Here is a 19,218-nt window from a genome sequence, read left to right on the forward strand (position 1 = left end):
CGTCACTGTATTTTGCTTGAAAAACTATTTCACTAACATTACAAAGAGAAACAAGGGAAACTAATAGAACAACATTAGAACTAATTAACTTTGTTTTATTTAAATAAACTAATAAAATATGCTTTACTGTTAGAATTCTTGTGAAGATTCAAAATAAAAAAAATGCCAAGTTTATTAGCCTCGGCTGCACGGAACATGACCTTTTCTATACATCGAGTTTGTGTACCCACTGGTAGATACATGTATAATTCATATACGCTTGTGGACACCTACATCCTATTTACTACTTAATTAGATTTCTCATCTTTGTTATCTATTAATGAATAATTTGAAGATAATCTTCATTTGAATGACTGAATTGATTTTAATAATCGAATTCGCTGACCTTATAACGTGGAACAAAATTAATTCATTAATTAAGCTTATTTAAACTAAGAAAATATACAAAAATGGGCTGCGTTTTACAAAGGAACTTACGACTTATGACCAAATTATTGAATGCTAATTAATTCCTAACTAATCAATGCTTTATTCGAATTGCTGTAAAATATATTATGGAAAATAAAATAGTTGTAAATAAATGGTTTTAGCTTAATTTTTTTTTTATTAAAGACCATTCTATGAGACTGAAAACATTTAAGACTCTGTCGCGAGTTCTTTTGTAAAACGCAGCCCTGGAAGAGGACTTTATAATGTGTCTAAGTATCGGTAAAACAACACTGAGTTGTGTCTATAATTTTCTGAACATATAACCCGTATGATAGTTATGTACTAAACTACTGATGAGTAATCTGCATACCCATTCTTTATTCAAACTGATACAGAGAATATCTGAATGAAACACAAATTGCCACATATGAAGTCTTGAAGTTCAGGTCACTAATTTTCTATCCATCTTTTAATTCATTTACGTAACTTCAAATCTTTACAGTAATGAAAAAAAAAACTAAACAGACCCACCTTACCTCGTACCTTATAAACCAACCAACCAAATTAACAAATTAAAGAAAAACGTACAAAAGTAAATATACAAAAATACATAAGGTGAAACAAGGAAAAGTGTGTCATTTTTTAAATAAATAAACACTTCCCACCAAGCATACATTTCTATGGACCCTAATGATAAGAATAGACATAGTCTGTCTGCTGCATATCTTCTCATAGCAACTACAAAGTAAAAGGGGATACATTAGTATTGCGTTTTACCAAGCATCATGCATTGTCTAATAGTTCAGGAATATCTTGTACTGAAACAATAAGAACACTTACACAATCGTCAGAATTGTCAGGAATGGATTTTTCAGTCTAGCACCTACAAAAAATGCAAGCATATAATAACTGTTGCATGAATAAAACATGAACTGAAGGAACAAAACTCCAAAGGCTTCTCGCTCAGGTAAGCTTTAACACATATTGAGAGAATCTGTACATATATGCAGCAGATTCAAAATCATTTTTAGGAACGGTGCATATAGCTCTAACGTCATGATGACTTAGATGAAATAACCCCTCATCAACGGATATGCTATCCACATGCATTTCATGTACTTATGAGACATTAGCACTTAAAGTCCTCTTGATGCGAAAAAAACAACTACATTGTAGCATATAAAGATGATAAACTGTTTATAACAAATGACTGCTTGCAGCTATTAACATTAATTTATTCATTAATCCGTTGTTCTATACGTCTTAGTAAGAAAGTTGTGAGGCTAATACGTTGTGCAAAGACATATTCAAACTTAATAGAAATCCAAGACTAAAACGAGGTATATTTTAAATTTGATTCTGATGCCAACAGAAGTAAGTGGGTAAAGCTTCAATTTACAGGAAATACAGAAGCATTTATAACCTGTGCTATGTTCTTCGGAATGATACATGTACACATGATAACAAACCTGATTATGAAAGCCGTATTCTAATTTTGTATAAGTTACACGTAATTGTGATTGCATCTAAAGTCACAAGTTTTCGTATTTTACAAAACAATACAAAAAGAGAAAAGCAGCCAAAACGAGTTCTCTTATGTGTGAACACTAACCATAATTCATTTGTCAACCCTGAATTGATAAACACTACCTGTACCCAGGGATATTGTATACGTTTGTGAGAATATGAAGTTCAATGGCTGGTATATATTTCATAAATTGTCAAAAATCAAAGTTCAAGTAATACGCACACCTTTGATATATGAACAATTAATCTGCAAAACAACAACTTCTTATCTTGCAAACTGTAGAAGCATTTAGCCGTACATATAGGGGTACTCTTTGGCAGCCGCCCGCCATTTTTACCATTTTAATAACCAGATTTTTCCTTTGGAAAACCCAGTTAAAAATGGACTCTGTTATATAAAAAGGGTCCATTCCACGCGTACAAATGCATAACTTTTGTTATTACACAATCGCATTCATCAAGTAAACACATCTCCTCTATAATAAAAAGAATCCAAACCTCTAAAAAGAAACTGATGAAAATTTGCAGACAAATAAAAAATCTTCATGACAATGAAGACTTGATAAACTTTTGGAAAACTTAAATCATTAGATGTCGTTTTTTTTCTTAAAATTTAAAATTAAAAATATGTATATCATCCATCAGCAAACGTGTGCGTATTTTAATAGCCAAACAAACCCCACATAGTACGATATTTCTTTCATGTTATTCTTGATACATGTACGTTTAAATAATAAAACTTTTAAATTATTCAAGCAACAATTTGTGAGGCTTCCCTTAAACCATTCATCCTAATTTTTGGGATAAACATTAGTATAATAGGATGAGAACAAAACACAGGTGATATTACATCATTTGAAGTAAAAAAAGCTTAAAGCATCGAAAACAATAATACATGTATATATTGACAATAATACTAGTATAAATGTGATTTTTAAAAAATATTTTTAATAGACGTGAGGTTTTGTTGGATTGGATGCAATGCCTTTCAATAAATAAGGAAGGATTTGTTTAAGGATGGGGATACAGTCAGACACAAACCTTTGAATATCCCGAGAGATCATAAATCATTTTCATTATCAGAGATAGTTTGATAGTTCTGTCTGTGTATCAAATCTTCGTTTACCATACCCTGTTAAAAATTTATTCAAATTACTTCTTAAGTATGAAATATTGCTAATTTTTTAAAAAATCTTTGCCGCCTAGGTTAGAATCAAGTATGGGTCTACGAGTACGTGGTCCAACCTTTTCCTAGGAAACATTATCTTCGCTAGATAAGTGTCCGATTCCTTTTTCCCATATGAGAAGAGAAGATGAGAAAAACGAATCGGACACTTGGCTAGCGAAGATGAGGAAACAGGAACTTTTGCAAATTCACCCAATTCACGTCCCTCGATATTCATAATCTATACAGCCTACTCCGGATATATTGAAATTCAGGCGACCATGCAAATTATTTCAATATATCCGTATTTCAATATAAGCGAAATTGACTGACGTGAAGCCGCCATTTTTGAAAGTTCATGATAGATAAAGGACTACTTCAAACATTGCCTCATACGCTATTTTAAACACCAACCGTTTATGCTGTTTAAAAAAAATACGCTATTTCAAAGTAAGAACATCGCATCGGTCTACTGTGCACGTATTTGACTGTAATTATAAGAAACACACATCTTAAAGAATAAAACATTTTTTGAAAGTTTAAAACTTTAATTTACTGACGATGCCATTTTCTATAATCTATCAATCAAGCATGTTTGAAAATTAAAGATTACCAACAAGTGAACTTTTTTAGGAAATTAATCTATTTATTTCCATAACAACGACACGGGACCTCGGTATTTTATGTCTGTGGGTCCCTCGATCACTTCTAACAATATTACTTTCCAATTATTCTCTACTGAACTAGGTCAACGAAAACATTTGTGAAAATGAAAACGTAATTAGATAAACAAAACACTTACAATATGTATCAAACGTTAGGAAAAAAAGGGTATGAAAGTCGGCAACCTAAACAAAAACCAGGGACCTTCATTTCTTACATCAGAGAACAAAGAACAGGAAATGTTACTTAATCATCAAAGTTAACAACATCACATAAAATCCGCTCACTTTATCAATTAATTATTTTGAAGCAATACAAGTTACCATGATTAGTTGGTGTGAACAGCAAAAAAACTCAATATTTTCATTAATTGATAGAAAAAATGATGCCAAAACTTGTCATCTCAGTACATAAATAGATGGCGCTTTCTTGATGTTCCCTACATTGTTATATACGCTCCATCGATGATGACTAGTTCTATCAAAGGGACTTGGACACGATTAACTTAAAATTTTCAAATTTTGGTTTTTTCATTTTCAATGTTTATAATGATAAATATAGAAGTTTATAATGCTATGTCAAAATCTGAAAGTCAAATATCAAGTTATAAGCAAGATACATAGTTCATAATTCTTTGTTTTGTAAACAAAGCTCGATTATTGTCATTGTTTACACGTGTGTTGTATTGGTGTAAGTTTCAATAAAATATAACTTTCTTTTGTTGATGATAGTATTTATGAAGATATTGAATTAGTTAAAATTGTTTTTTACAAGTCATTTTGTCAAAGGAAGAGCAATTCTCTACATTACATTTTTTGTAAACAACAATAAGACTCGAGCTTTGTTTACATAATAATCAATACTTACCTCTATGTCTCGCTTGTAACTTGACTTCATTATTTAACATTTTGGTCAATCATTTAAAATGCACCAGTAAACCATTTCATACAAAAAAAAATAAAAATAAAAATTTTGATCTCAAATCGTGTCTATGTCCCTTCAACAGTAAGAAGACCGTTTCTTGGCCATCCATTTGATGTACTGTCAATATTAATGAATTCAAATGAAATAACAATTGTTAATAGAATATTCCTTATAGCTTTATGATTAGGACTTTTAAAGGGACCTAGACACGATTTGATATTAAAATTTGATTTTTTCGTATATTTAATGTATAAAATGGTTTACTTGTGCATTTTAAATGATTTACAAAAATTTGAATGTTTGAAGTCAAGTTACAAGCGACATTAAGAGGTCTGAATTTTTGTAATGTAGCAAAACTTGAGTCTTCAATTTGTTTACAAATAGTGTAATGTAGAGAAATTTCCATTTCTTTGACAAAATGACTCGTGACAAACAAGATAAACTGATTCAATGTGTTCATAAATAATACTACTGTGGTTTCATTAATATTCAAGGGTATCAATATTCGTGGATAAAGTAAAAATCACAGTTTCAAGGATACGTAAATTCAAGGCCAATGACCATATCAATACAAAATTTTAATAGAAATTGCACTTCAATGAACATTTAATTTCGTGGATCAACTTAACAACGAAATCCACGAAAAATTGGTATTTAACGAATATTGATGAAACCACAGTATTGAAAAAAAAAACAACCAAAATTTGTTTGGAACTTATACCAATACAACGCATATGTAAACAATAAAAAGACTCGAGTTTTGTTTACAAAACAAAGAATTTTAAACGTGTATCTTGCTTGTAACTCAATATTTGACTTTCAAATTTGACAAAGTATTAAAAATACCAATATTTACCATTTAAGACATTAAAAATGGGGTAATAAAATTTGAAATCTTTGAGCTCAAATTGTGTCTAGGTCCCTTTAACCTTCATGATGTAGTAATTTATACTGAATTAATCAAAAAAAAATTTCTCAAAATATAACAGTTTTAATAGATACAGTGTGTTTTAAACACGGCAGTACATCTAACCACTATAAAAGGCCACAACCCATCCCCTGATTCAAAAAGGTAAATCCATATTGTAATACATCCTATTACAATACACAATATTTGCTATCGATGCAACACAACAAAACATCAATAATTTTACTTGGAGGGCAAAAAACTCATAAAGGGAAAGCTCCCAGGATCAATGGTTGATCGAACCACAGAAGTGGCATCTATAAACACCGTTAATGGTATACTGTCGTTTTCCCGACGAGGCGCCACAGGGCCTTATGGATTTTTCAAAGTTGAAAATTAAGTAAAAGGTGTATAAAAAGTCATCCAAAAGGACAGTACACAGATCATTAAATAGATGTACGGCTTGGAATTCATACAGCGTTATCACATAAACCAAATTAACATTACTATTTACTACAAGACCGGCGGCCAGTTAAAGGTTTCGTATACTTCATAGAAAGTGTGTGCGTGTAGTTGGAGTGCATATCCTAGTTAACACTTGCCGAAACGGTGTTTGGTTAATGAAGTCATACAAGTGAAAACTACAGTGTTGTAAGGGGGCGCTATGGTCGTGGCTATATATATATATATATATATATATGTATATATATATATATATATATATATATATATATATATATATATATATATATATATATATATATATGCTATATTTACCTCCTTCTGAAGGAGAGTTTTGTGTTAGGTAAAGGAAAATGCTCAAATTTCAAAGGCAAAATATTTAGTTTTTTTTCTTAAGGTGGCTCACTACACCGTGAAATATTTTCTAATATCAGAAGAAAATTACTTGATTATGATAGATATCATAATGGATAAGAAGTATTTAAGTCTTTTAGGCAAAAAATGTGCATTTATTGATAAAAAATTACATTTTCAAAAATTTTAATCCAGTTAACATGAACAAAAGGTCCAGCTGGATTCGAACTCATGATCTGCAGTTCTGAAGCCCAATACTTTAACCACTGAGCTACGACGTTATGCAACCCAAACGAACGACATAATCAGTTTAACAAAACATTAAAATCGCCATCTTGTGACGTAGTGTCTTAAAAAGTATAACTGTAGGTGTAGTGAGGTACCTTAAGGAAATGTTAGTATGTGTCTAAAAATATCACACGTCAAAGTTTAAGTCAGTTAAAAATATTTCAAATCTATCATTTTAAAAAAAAAGGGTATATGAGTATCTTTATATACGACAACTATATCTTATAATGAGGCAATCATTGGTATTCTTAGCTAATTTATAAAACGAAATGGTCTGCAGCTTTTTCAGCTTTTGTAGAAAGACCAGGAATAAAAAGATGTTAGATTTCCCCACTTGGAGCAATGAAGATAGACAGTTTTTAGAAGAATAATACTAGACAGTATTATTTTTTAGTACGTACAGTATACAGCATTTTACTATCAAGATATTTTCAGCACTCACAAGATTGAAAATTGAAAGCACAAGTATAAATGTGCTGAATTTAGTATCTTACTGGTTTTTTTTCTATTTGGTTTCTTGATTTTTAACTTTTTTTTCATTTTAAGATGACCATCCTTGAAATCAAATAAATTTCGTCTTACAGGAAACATTATCAATATGGATGTACATATGTTTATATGTTCAACCTAATGCCAAGTATTGTGAATATTGTTGACAGCAATGTCCTATGAGTATGTGCTGTGTAGAATGCAACTTACAGAGAAAAAAGGGAAGAAATTAATTTTTTTTTTGTAACTACATCAGAGAAAAATATATAACATGCACCGATTTATATTAAAAACTCATTTTGAAAAGAGTTTGGTTGATCTTTAAATTTAAATGTGGGGAATGTAGGGGCTTTGTATGTCCCTATTCTCAAATGAAAAAAGAACAAATGAAGTGTTTTTTCTTTGATGAATAAAGAAATAATGTAATTATAACTTTATTTCCATAATAATTTGTTACAGATACTACCTGGTCCAGTTTAACACCAATCAGGGAGCAACAATAATAATAAAGTTACCTTGTAAGCATCATCGCCCACCACCTGCAGGTACTTCTTCTCTTTGTACAGTGCCCTGGCCTTCAGTATGTAGAGGACCACAATGTCACAGATAACTGTTGCCTGTAGCAAAAAGTAAGTTCAAATTAATGTTTTCAGTGGATGTTTGATGGTCAACATTTCTTCTCTGATTACTAAACTTTCCTCAATCATCAAATTGACAACAGTGCAGAGTAGAAGAGACAGGCTGACAATGAGCACTTATCAAAATGTCACAATATAACAAATATCACAATGTCACAAATAATGTCACAAGGTCCAAAATAATGCCACGATGTCACAAAACATGTCACATGTCAAAATAATGTCACAATATAACAAATATCACAATGTCACAAATAATGTCACAAGGTCCAAAATAATGCCACGATGTCACAAAACATGTCACATGTCAAAATAATGTCACAATATCACAAATAATGTCAGAATGTCACAAATAATGTCACAATATCACAATTTATGTCACAATGTCCTAAAAAATGTCACAATGTCACAATATCACGAATAATGTCACATATATTCCAAATAATGTCACAAAGACTCAAATTATGTAACAATGCCACAAATAATGTCATATATGTTCCAAATAATGTCATAATGCCAAAAATGTTTCAAATAATGTCACAATGTCACAAACAATGTCCCAAATAATGTCAAAAATGTCCCAAATAATGTCACAGTATCACAAATAATGTCACATGAATTTCACAATGAAAGAGCATACATTTATTGATAAATTCATTTCTGGTGAATTTCTCATAAAATAAAAATCCATTTGATTTATCCAAGAATCTTTTTAACATAAATACTCTTGATAATTTTACTGTGAAATTTATGTGATGCGGTACATACAAAACCGCCTGTCTTGAAAAAAACCCAGATTGAATTTGTTCTGTAAGCTCACAGAGTACATCTATTATGGTATATGAAAACAGTAATCATATAAAGTTAGAAATTTGACTTTTGATCCTGCAAGGCCACTTAATAATATTCACAAATGTACAGGTGTGAAGTATACTGCACCCAAAGAGAGGTAGATTTTATGGTACTTACGATGGACAACAGAGCCAGGCCACTTCCCACGTTTGTAAGGAATGGAACAGGGGCAAATTTCCGAGCTTGTCCAGACACAGAGATTACAAACTTGATCCCAAAGGCTTTATACAGGGTTCGAAACTCTGTCCCATTGGCATCTTTGAAATTTCTTGAATATCTGAAATGCATATCCTATTTCACTCCATTGGGAGAGAGGAAAATAACAGGTATGAAAGTTTTGAACAATAAAAGATTGATTTTCCCTGAACCTTAGATGTGATATCTAAATGAAAAAAATATGAATTGTTTATAAACAAACAATAACTTTCTCTCATGTAGAAAAGAAGACAATTGTGAAAGAAACAGGACCTGAGTATGTCCATACATAATCATTACAAGTATCTTATCAATGAAACTTTTTCTCTCTAAGTTCTTAATGTAAAAGCATTATGTAAAATCTTAATTAATGACATTTCTGAGGGCCAATTGGCAAAAAATTTGCCAGTTCTTGTTTTTATAAGTTTATCGGCATGTAATTTGATGAATTCATTTTATGAATAATGGTTCAAAATTTGTTGAGGATTCACAAAAACTATGAGACTGTGAATAAATTACAATAGTTCCACAGTATGTACCTAAAGTTGTATCCTTTTGATATCTTGTAGGTGCTGCTGTCCAGTCGCCTGAAACTGTACTCCGGAAGGCATTTATCTTCCGACAGATCCAGGTTACAGTTCCATTTGATCCTGATCTGAATAACTCCTCCCTATAGCAAACCAAAAAGGTATACACAGTTACGAGTCTATCTCAATTTCAATAATAAGCAGACTAAAAACCAATACTTTTGAAAATAATGCCTTGATTTTCCTGAAGGACAATTCAAAGGTAAAATTTATCAACATATGCATATGCAAATGTAATTTATATCATTATATGACAGGTAAAACTTGTCAATGTACCTGGAAAGACAACTCATCATATCTACTTCCTGTGCCACTAACAATGTCCTTCAACACAAAAATGGGACAATACTTGTCAGCAGGGTCATCAGGATTAAATCGACAGTTTGACAAGTCTTCGTTCGATTTCAAATTAAAGATATTTCTCCTGCAAATGCACAATTAGTTTTCTTTGATAAGAATTAAAAAAGGAAGAGGATAATCAAATCATATCTTGCCGTTTTGAGTCAGGATTATATGGAACAATTCTGTAAGTTAAGAATAAATAAACCTATTACCAGTAACATTATGATTTGTTTCTTGTCTCCTTCACAATGGCAGAGATTATAAACAATTTTATGTTTGATGTACAAATAATTTAAATGATTGTTGTGTTTACAATTCAAAGGAATAAACAAAAAATTAAAAATCACGTTTTAAAGAACATAACCTGCATATCAAGCAGTGAAAATATTACATGTGCATTTGCAAGAAAATGGCTGTAAAGGCCAAACAGAAAATAACATGCATGATTTTAGAACTTACCTATATTAATCAAAAGCACAAACAATTAACATGCATATTAAAAGCATATTGGAATAGGATCAGTCACATTCTTATATTTTTTTTTCAATTGATTAAGTTGCTGATGTATACAGAATGATAGTTCTTGTGGTCACTGCACTACTACAGAATTACTGATTGAGTACAATAAAGTAGGTTAGTTTAAGGTTGGGGAATAAAAATCACATAACCTGTTGAATAAAAATCATGTACCATCACAAACTATGAGAGGTCATATAATCATATACATATACACACGTGTTACCCTTTGTATTATAATTCCTCCAATCCTTATTCTCTGTACAACCTGTGTGATATATATCTTATCTCAATCTTTCTCTGAAGAGTTCAATGCTTATCACATTAGATCAATTGTTCCTCCATTACAACTCCATGTATTGGTCCTATTAATCATTAAATTAGTTCTTGTACATGTACTCATACTAATTCTTTCTATGTCCCATTAAAAATTACCTACACTGCTTTTATACTTCTAACACTTACTCTCCATATTACCCATAATCTATCAAAATAGGTCTAATCATACCTTTAACTAATTCCCTTTGGGTTCATACATTCAATACACTAGGTCTAACCTGCTACTGTAGTGTTGCTACATCTATGTACAATCCCCTACCTATTACACTAGGTCTAACCATACCTCTGTCTCTATTCCTAACCTAAACTCTGTCTCTATTCCTCCCTACAATCCCCTACCTATTACACTAGGTCTAACCATACCTCTGTCTCTATTCCTCCGTACAATCCCCCACCTATTACACTAGGTCTAAGCTAACCTCTGTCTCTATTCCTCCCTACAATCCCCTACCTATTACACTAGGTCTAACCATACCTCTGTCTCTATTCCTAACCTAACCTCTGTCTCTATTCCTCCCTACAATCCCCTACCTATTACACTAGGTCTAACCATACCTCTGTCTCTATTCCTAACCTAACCTCAGACTCTATTCCTCCCTACAATCCCCTACCTATTATACTAGTTCTAACCATACCTCTGTCTCTATTCCTCCCTACAATCCCCTACCTATTACACTAGGTCTAACCGTACCTCAGTCTCTATTCCTCCCTACAATTTCCTACCTATTACACTAGGTCTAACCTACCCTCTGTCTCTACTCCTTCCTACAATCCCCTACCTTTTACACTAGGTCTAACCATACATCTGTCGCTTCTTCTCCCTACGATCCCCTACCTATTACACTAGGTTTAACCATATATCTGTCGCTACTTTTACCTACAATCCCCTACCTATTACACTAGGTCTAACCATACCTCTGTCTCTATTCCTCCCTACAATCCCCTACCTATTACACTAGGTCTAACCTTACCTCTGTTACTACTTCTCTGGATGATCCCCTATCAACTACACTAGGTCTAACCTGAATTCGTTCACTACCTCTCTGGATGATCCCCTATCAATTACATTAGGTCTAACCTTACCTCTGTCGCTACTTTTCTGAATGATCCCCTTTCAATTACACTACGTCTTACCATACATCTGTCACTACTTCTCCGGATGGATGATCACCTATCAATTACATTAGGTCTAACCATACATCTGTCTCTATACCTCCCTACAATCCCCTATCATTTGCACTAGGTCTAACCTGTCGCTACTACTCCCTACGATCCCCTACCTTTTACACTAGGTCTAACCTTACCTCTGTCGCTATTACTCTGAATGATCCCTTATCTATTACATTAGGTCTAACTGCACTGTTGCTGCTTTTCAGTACAATCCCCTACCTATTACACTAGGTCAAACCATACCTCAAACGCTACTTCTCTGTAGGATCCACTATTTGCCCCCTCTACAATGGACTGGAGAGTGAAGATAGGACACCTTGAGTTGGCCCCGCCGTCATACCTACAGTTCTGGAGATAGTCGTTACTCACATTGTCCGGCAAGTTTCGCCTGTTTAAATTTATCATTTAAGTACAATACACATCATTAATTTATACACAAACCTTAAAAAAAATGTCATTAGTCCACTTTTAATAAGAGGGGCAACTCCAACTAAATGAATGTCAGTTTTATTATTTTTTAACCACTGTCAGCAAATAGATTTGCTAACACAGAATGATTTTTTCTAATGGGATTGTTTGCAGAAAAAAAATAATGTCAGTAACAATATTAGGCATTATTCCTCATGCTAAATTGGAGTTATGAGAATGTATTTGAAAGTCTCACAAATCAATATATGATTCAATATGGCAAGGCATCACTAGCTATCATTTTCAGGAATGAGTCTCAATACATCATAAAAAATTGTAGCTCATGCATGGTTACATGAATTTTTATAATTCATCAACTAATTCAGTTGCCATACAAATTAACATCTTTGATAATTTTGACATGAACCAGAAAAAGATAACAAATATAACAAAACAAGCAAGTTTAATATGAGCATGTCCAAATCAAACTTACCTTTTGACGTTATACTTTGGAAACTCTATATTATTTTTTATGAATACAGTAAATTGTTTTGAATCCTCTAAGACAGCTGGATTGGGTCTGAAATAAAAAAATAAATTTATTATAAATTAATAAATAATCTTTATCTTTTTAACACAAGGAATTTATGAGACTGTTTATCTGTACATTTTTTTTTCTTTGAGAGCAAATACTTGCTTTTTATTCGAAATAGGTAAAAGGTCAAGATTTTTTTTTTTTTAAATTTTGTAATATTTTTGCAGATGCTACTGATTTTTGTGGTGTTTATAACAATGATTGCACTTAGTATATAAAGTCCACTTTATCAAGGATGCAAAAGCTAACAGGATCGACAACTTTACATTTGCTGTGCATGTATTTACTTTAAAAATATCAGATGAGACATGGCGATATCTTAGAACACTTTACAATTCCATGTAAAAAATATACTGTTTTTGATTAATTTATTTATTACCTCTTATAAGTCTTTTTAGATTTGGACAAATATTTAATTATATGTTGTAAAATGATTTAGATAAATAGAAAAAATACCTTGGTTATCATGTAATGGGCTTGGTGTAGTTATAATGAGATAAAGAATTTTATTCAATAACAGTAAATATTGGAAGTTAAAATTCACCTACAAAAATATGTGCTTGACAATTTGATAGTTGCAGATCAGATCATGATAGCATGTACATCCCTGCCTTAATAAAAGATTATAACAAAAGACATTAAAATGTGATATGTAAAAATGAGAAAAGTCCATACGCATCGGTGGTCCCATTTTCCACGGGACACCATGCATGGATTTCACATCTATTGACATCAGGGTCACACTTTCCTGTTAAAACACCTGTTGTAAAACAAAAAACAAAATTAATGTATATCAAACGTCCTCTTCATTATTCAAATACATGTAATTGATAAAGCAGTATATATTGATTCAATACAAGTTTCATTAAAAGATCTAGCTGTAGGTCTGTAGCTCCTGGTCTGAAAAAATTCAGATGGATGACCTAGGAGCTACAGTGCCACCCATTGAAAAAACTGATCAACCTTTTTTATATGCAAATTCTGTTTAAATTCTTCATGCAATTTACTACTGATATCATCTCATTACTTGCCTCAGACTTTCTCCAGAACACACTACTGACCTTGGAAAATCAAGTATGCTAAATTCACATTGAGATCTAAAGTTGCTATTTTAACAGGTCAACAAACATCACCATTTTACAGGGCTAGTGATGGTGTTCAAAAGACTATCAGAAGCAAGTAATGAGACGATATTAGTAGTAAATTGCATGAAGAATTGAATGGTACTATTTGTTTTCACAGAAGTTGTGTATCAATAACATTAATCAGTCCAAAACTAGCGCACATTTTTGTATGTACAGACCTGCGGCTGAAAAAAATCTGAAATGTAGGTTTCAGTTATTCACCATTCTGTCTGCTCTGAATTAATTTTATATTTCTTACGGAGTCACCCAAAACTTTGGATTTTGTACCAAAGCAAAGCCACATCTGTTCAGGTATTCATTATCTCAAATAGTATAAAATGTTCAAAACTGTTTTTTACAAATAAATTCTTAGACTGTTCCTAGAAACGAACTTAGTTCTGTCAGTGCTAGATTTATGATGCATAACTGAAGTCATGGCTCACCATTGCCAACAGGAAGTGAGGTACCTGCCGGACAGTCTTTGTCAACAGTACAATTAGAACCATGTACTTTGCTGTCCTAAAGAAAAAGTAGTGTTTGACTCTTCATTGCTTGAACATATATAACAATTGATGCTTCTCAAAAACTAAAAATGAATTTACTGAGCACATGTATACTGAAAGTTGTAAAGTGTTATCAATATAAAGAGTGTTATAAAATACACACTGTACTGATACACACCTGCTGAGTGCTTCATTAAAATTAATTGTCATGGTTTAATGATTCTCATTTGGCAAAACACATGAATTTTTTTAAATAGGATTTGTCTATGTTCTCTGTTTTTAATAGGATATAAAACACAAATAGTTGGATAAAGTTTTACATGTTAACAAAACAGATCAAGTATGCTGATGATCCCGTTATTATTGACGAGTGATATTGATGAGATGTGATTAATCAGTATGAAATCACTACAACTGAAATAAGGCCTACCTCTGGACAGATTCCGATTGATTGATTTGGGGTGACTATGAGATTGGTTATAACAAAAAAAGCATTGTTCTCCTGCAAAAAAAGAGAAATACAAATGAAATCTATCTTGATTAAAATTTGTATTTTCTTATTCTAAATGCATCATATATATAATCCGGCTTTCAATAACTAAACAATATCATTAAATGAATGACTTCTTAAAAAGGGTTTTGCTAGCCCAGAAAGGAAATATTCACCAATAGAAGGCAAGGTATTTAGTGTTTATATATTAATTATTAAATGAACTGAAGTAATGTTTATTTTCAAATAACAGTTGGCATTTTTCTGCTAGTAATTTACTGTAATCTAATAAAAAAATTAATGTTAAAGGACTATATATGTTTTGAGTTTAATATGGCCCCCTTAAATGAACATCATCATTATACTGTAATTCTTTATTTTCTTTGTAAAGATATATGTTTGAAGTTTATTTATGATTTTCATTTTCATTTAAGAGCCCACAATTTAAAAATATGACATCATAAAGTTGACCTTTTCCCCCCATTTTTGCATTTACAGCATAAAACGGCTTTTCACCAAAGATGTATCTATTCAGTACTTATATGTAACAAAAGTTTGTTCTTGTTCAAAGTGCCACTCTATATTTCCCACTCAAAAATTGACAATGAAAAATGTCAAATAATGACTGATTTTGATTGAATTCTAAAAACAGCCTACTTTTGACATCAAATACTGCCAGTGGGTGCATATAAATAAATTAATAGGTGAAAATACAATTTATATCAACTCTTCTAATTAAAATATAACATAACAATTAATATACCAGAAACACTTAAAAAAATGGGAAATTATGGGGGTCAAATTTGACTAATATCACATATAGTTCTTTTCCAATATTATATAATACAATAAATTACCTGGGGTGGTACAATATAGTCGGCTACGTCCCAGATGGGCTGGATATCAGGGTGGACTGTGGTGTTCACCATGACGATGCCTTTAACTTTCGTAGTAACAACACTTTGCACATTGTCAAAGTCTTGGTAGCCTTTTTTGAAAATGATGGCAAAGCTGTTGAGAACCAAATTATGTTTTCAATGAAGGGAAAGCAAAACAGATTAATGTAAACATTTGCAAAAAATAAAGGTATTTCTCTAAAATATAAAATTATAAAACAAAGCAAACTCTATTAAAACATTGTAATTTAAAATTTTAGAATCTATATCAGATTAATTCATGTTGCAAAACAAAAAAATATTAATGTTAGCTTTCTTTGCAATGATCACTCTATGTTCATTATACCCATCCAAATATAAGCATGCAATCATGCTTTTCACATTAAAATATCCCTCTTTGAATCCCTCTCTAATTAAGCTTATTTATTATAAGAAACATTAGTAAAATACTAAAAAAGAACCCTGTTTTTATGTAAAGAAGCTTTCCTAAAGTTATATGAAAGCGCTGAATAAAAAAAAGTCTTCTGTTTGCTAATCATGCATGGAGGTACCTAAATTCAGTGGTACCATTTAAAAAAAATTATGCCACATATAAACATGATATGGTTTAACACCACGCATAAATATGAGAGATGAAATTTTCATTAAGATCACATTTTAAATAGAGAATAAAATTTAATGGAGTCTAACATCTCACATGAATAAAGTAAGGCCTAACACGGGCCCTGGAAGTTATTGTAAATATATTGCATGTGCATGTATAAAAAAGTAAGGGTAGGACACTCTTTTTGGGGCGAAATCGGGTTTGACGAAGTCTGGGCGTTCCTCAAACGAAATTTCGCGATAAATCGTTCAAGTATACTTTACTTACGACATATGTATACATTCGTTCCGCTCCAATGCTGTTACATCGAAGAAAAAGGTGTTTTTATACATCCAAGTGCCTAAGAATTTCGCTTGACTGGTTTACATCCGGTTTAATCGCAGTGAATCGAAAGGTAAATTGAAAGGTAAGTTCTGATTGGTCAATAATGAAAAAAATTCTTTAATTTCTTATCGATATTTGTCAATCTTCTTCATTATTCTCGCATTTCATTGTTGAAAGGCCAAACTACCCAGTATCTATATGCATAACTCCTTTCAAACATTTGATACATACTCACCATAAATTGTTATCAGTTTCGCCACCTTATATTGACGAGCAGATTTATTTTATTATTAACCAATCAGAACTTATCTTTCGATTCACTGCGATTAAACCGGATGTAAACCAGTCTAGCGAAATTCTTAGGCACTTGGATGTATAAAAACACCTTTTTCTTCGATGTAACAGCATTGGAGCGGAACGAATGTATACATATGTCGTAAGTAAAGTATACTTGAACGATTTATCGCGAAATTTCGTTTGAGGAACGCCCAGACTTCGTCAAACCCGATTTCGCCCCAAAAAGAGTGTCCTACCCTTACTTTTTTATACATGCACATGCAATATATTTACAATAACTTCCAGGGCCCGTGGGACATTTCATGATACAAACCCGATGACATATCCAATGATACAGAACTGAATGAAGCGATTGATCACCCCGACCTTTTTGCTCTGTATGTGAACGATTCTTGGGGTGTCATACTCAAAAAACAGACCGATGCCAGTACGGATATAGTTCATGGTGTTAAGTTTGTCCGTCCCTTACATCTATCATCATAATCATGTGACGATGTCTACTTTCATTTTAGGTGACATGTACCTCGATCCCGATGTGATTACAATAACAAAAGCAGACGATTGTGCGGATGTTTACCTACCCAAGACGACGGACATTTGCAAGTACATGTAAGTTATATTGCGTCTTCTTTCTATTCAATTGCAGTTACACATTTTTTCTGTACAATGAACAAGCCTTAAGATGTTTATGTCGAAATAACATAACAGAAAGAACATACTGAATTGTCTGACCCCCCCCCCCCCCTCCCAGTTTAAAAGCGAAAACCAGAAAACCATGATAAAGAAAAAAAATTAACTAAATTCACACAGAAATGAATCATGAATAACTTACCTAAACTGTACAGTTTATTATAAACGGACAATACACTTAAATTTTATTTTCCTTTTTGTAATATTTACATGTAACGTTATAATATCAAATATTTCTAGGCTACAGCTAGTATTCCAGTACAAAGAAAGACTTATCGTCGTAAAACCAAGGAAACTAATCAGTGACGGAACAGTGTGTTATCCATTGGACTGAAGACAATGTTGTCTGTGGAACTCAATGAAACCCAAACCGATGACAAGACATACAAGACACGCGGAGGGGATTCTGTGGATGTGGTAAGGGTGTCTAAAACAAAGCTACAAATGGCATGTGGTGTAGTCCAAGTAAAGAGGACAAAAACTGGAAAACTAGAGTTTTTCGCCGACACTATCCCAGTTTTCTTAATGTGTGGATCAGAAGATGCCTTGATTGCAAAGGAGACAGCCAAAGATGAAGAGTTGGTTATAGTTTTGACCAACGAAACTGGCAAAATCTTGAGCATCCTTGCAGATTTTCTTAATCCAGGGAATTATCTGATCAATAAACCTCCCGTTAGTTGGGACCGACTGACAGAGGTGTTCAAAAAATCCCACCCCGAGAGTCGTTTGTCCCTACGCGCAACGACTTGGTCCCCATACCTCTCATCTGTAACAGACCCAATGAAGGGACAGCACTTAATAATGATTAACTATGCAACTGAAGCTCTTTCTTACATTAACCCTGGAGAGGAAAATCCAGATCTGGTCGAAGTAGTGAGACGGTTTGAGTTATCACAGACAGATGGCGACATGGAAAATCGCCTTGTGACTCGGAGCCAGAATTGCAAAAATTCCTTGTGCGACAATCTGTATTATTGTATGATCATGTCTAGTATTAGGAGTCTGGAGCTACAGGCCGAACCCAGGAAAAGGAATTTTCAAATGAGAATAAAATATGTTGATGCAGCTGCGTTAAAAGAAAAGAAGAAAAAGGACAAAAAGAAATGCAAGAATCCGGAAACGGATGTCTCTCTCAACGGACCAATGACGTCCGTCCCTGGTGAAACACCTTTCCTTGAAGAAATTTCGCCCATATATAGTTGAGACTGTGATAAAAGGGGGAGGGATTCCAAATGATTGTGTTCTGCAAATTTTACGTTAGTGTATTGTTTTCTAAAAATGCTTAGTAATAATTTATACTTTTGAAATATTGGAGACGATTTTTTTTTTGCTTTTTACTAATCATTCTAAAAGTTGTTTAAGATTTTTCAATTGAACTCTTTAAAATCCTAAGACATGCATGTTTATACTATAAACCCTTCACCATATAAAGTGTTCTCT

General features: G+C 32.4%; 2 protein-coding genes across 6 annotated transcripts; one reads left to right on the forward strand and one right to left on the reverse strand.

Annotated features, from left to right (window-relative positions):
- Positions 1 to 80: 80 nt before the first annotated feature.
- Positions 81 to 17,600, reverse strand: LOC128188433 (P2X purinoceptor 4-like). Of its 5 annotated transcripts, XR_008244152.1 has the most exons (15): positions 17,402 to 17,600; positions 15,825 to 15,978; positions 14,908 to 14,979; positions 14,418 to 14,493; positions 13,526 to 13,610; positions 12,749 to 12,835; positions 12,091 to 12,235; positions 10,565 to 10,606; positions 9,757 to 9,804; positions 9,433 to 9,563; positions 8,816 to 8,975; positions 7,724 to 7,825; positions 2,998 to 3,088; positions 1,270 to 1,312; positions 81 to 1,167 (listed from the first exon to the last, which is right to left on the reverse strand). XR_008244152.1 is itself a non-coding variant. In XM_052859482.1 (14 exons), exons 1-13 carry the CDS (start codon positions 17,530 to 17,532, stop codon positions 1,301 to 1,303), a joined length of 1,245 nt encoding a protein of 414 aa, XP_052715442.1. In that variant the 5' UTR covers positions 17,533 to 17,600; the 3' UTR covers positions 81 to 1,167; positions 1,270 to 1,300. The 5 variants fall into 5 exon arrangements, 1 of the variants encoding a protein (XP_052715442.1); XR_008244153.1 differs by lacking the exon at positions 10,565 to 10,606; XM_052859482.1 differs by lacking the exon at positions 2,998 to 3,088.
- A 33-nt stretch (positions 17,601 to 17,633) lies between these two features.
- LOC128190510 (uncharacterized) lies at positions 17,634 to 19,189 on the forward strand. The gene is made up of 2 exons (XM_052862586.1): positions 17,634 to 17,697; positions 18,019 to 19,189. The coding sequence occupies exon 2, from the start codon at positions 18,118 to 18,120 to the stop codon at positions 18,979 to 18,981; it is 864 nt and encodes a 287-aa protein (XP_052718546.1). The 5' UTR covers positions 17,634 to 17,697; positions 18,019 to 18,117; the 3' UTR covers positions 18,982 to 19,189.
- The last annotated feature ends 29 nt before the right edge of the window (positions 19,190 to 19,218 follow it).

The sequence above is a fragment of the Crassostrea angulata genome, chromosome 6, assembly GCF_025612915.1.
Source record: "Crassostrea angulata isolate pt1a10 chromosome 6, ASM2561291v2, whole genome shotgun sequence".
Classification (NCBI taxonomy): Eukaryota; Metazoa; Mollusca; class Bivalvia; order Ostreida; family Ostreidae; genus Magallana; species Magallana angulata.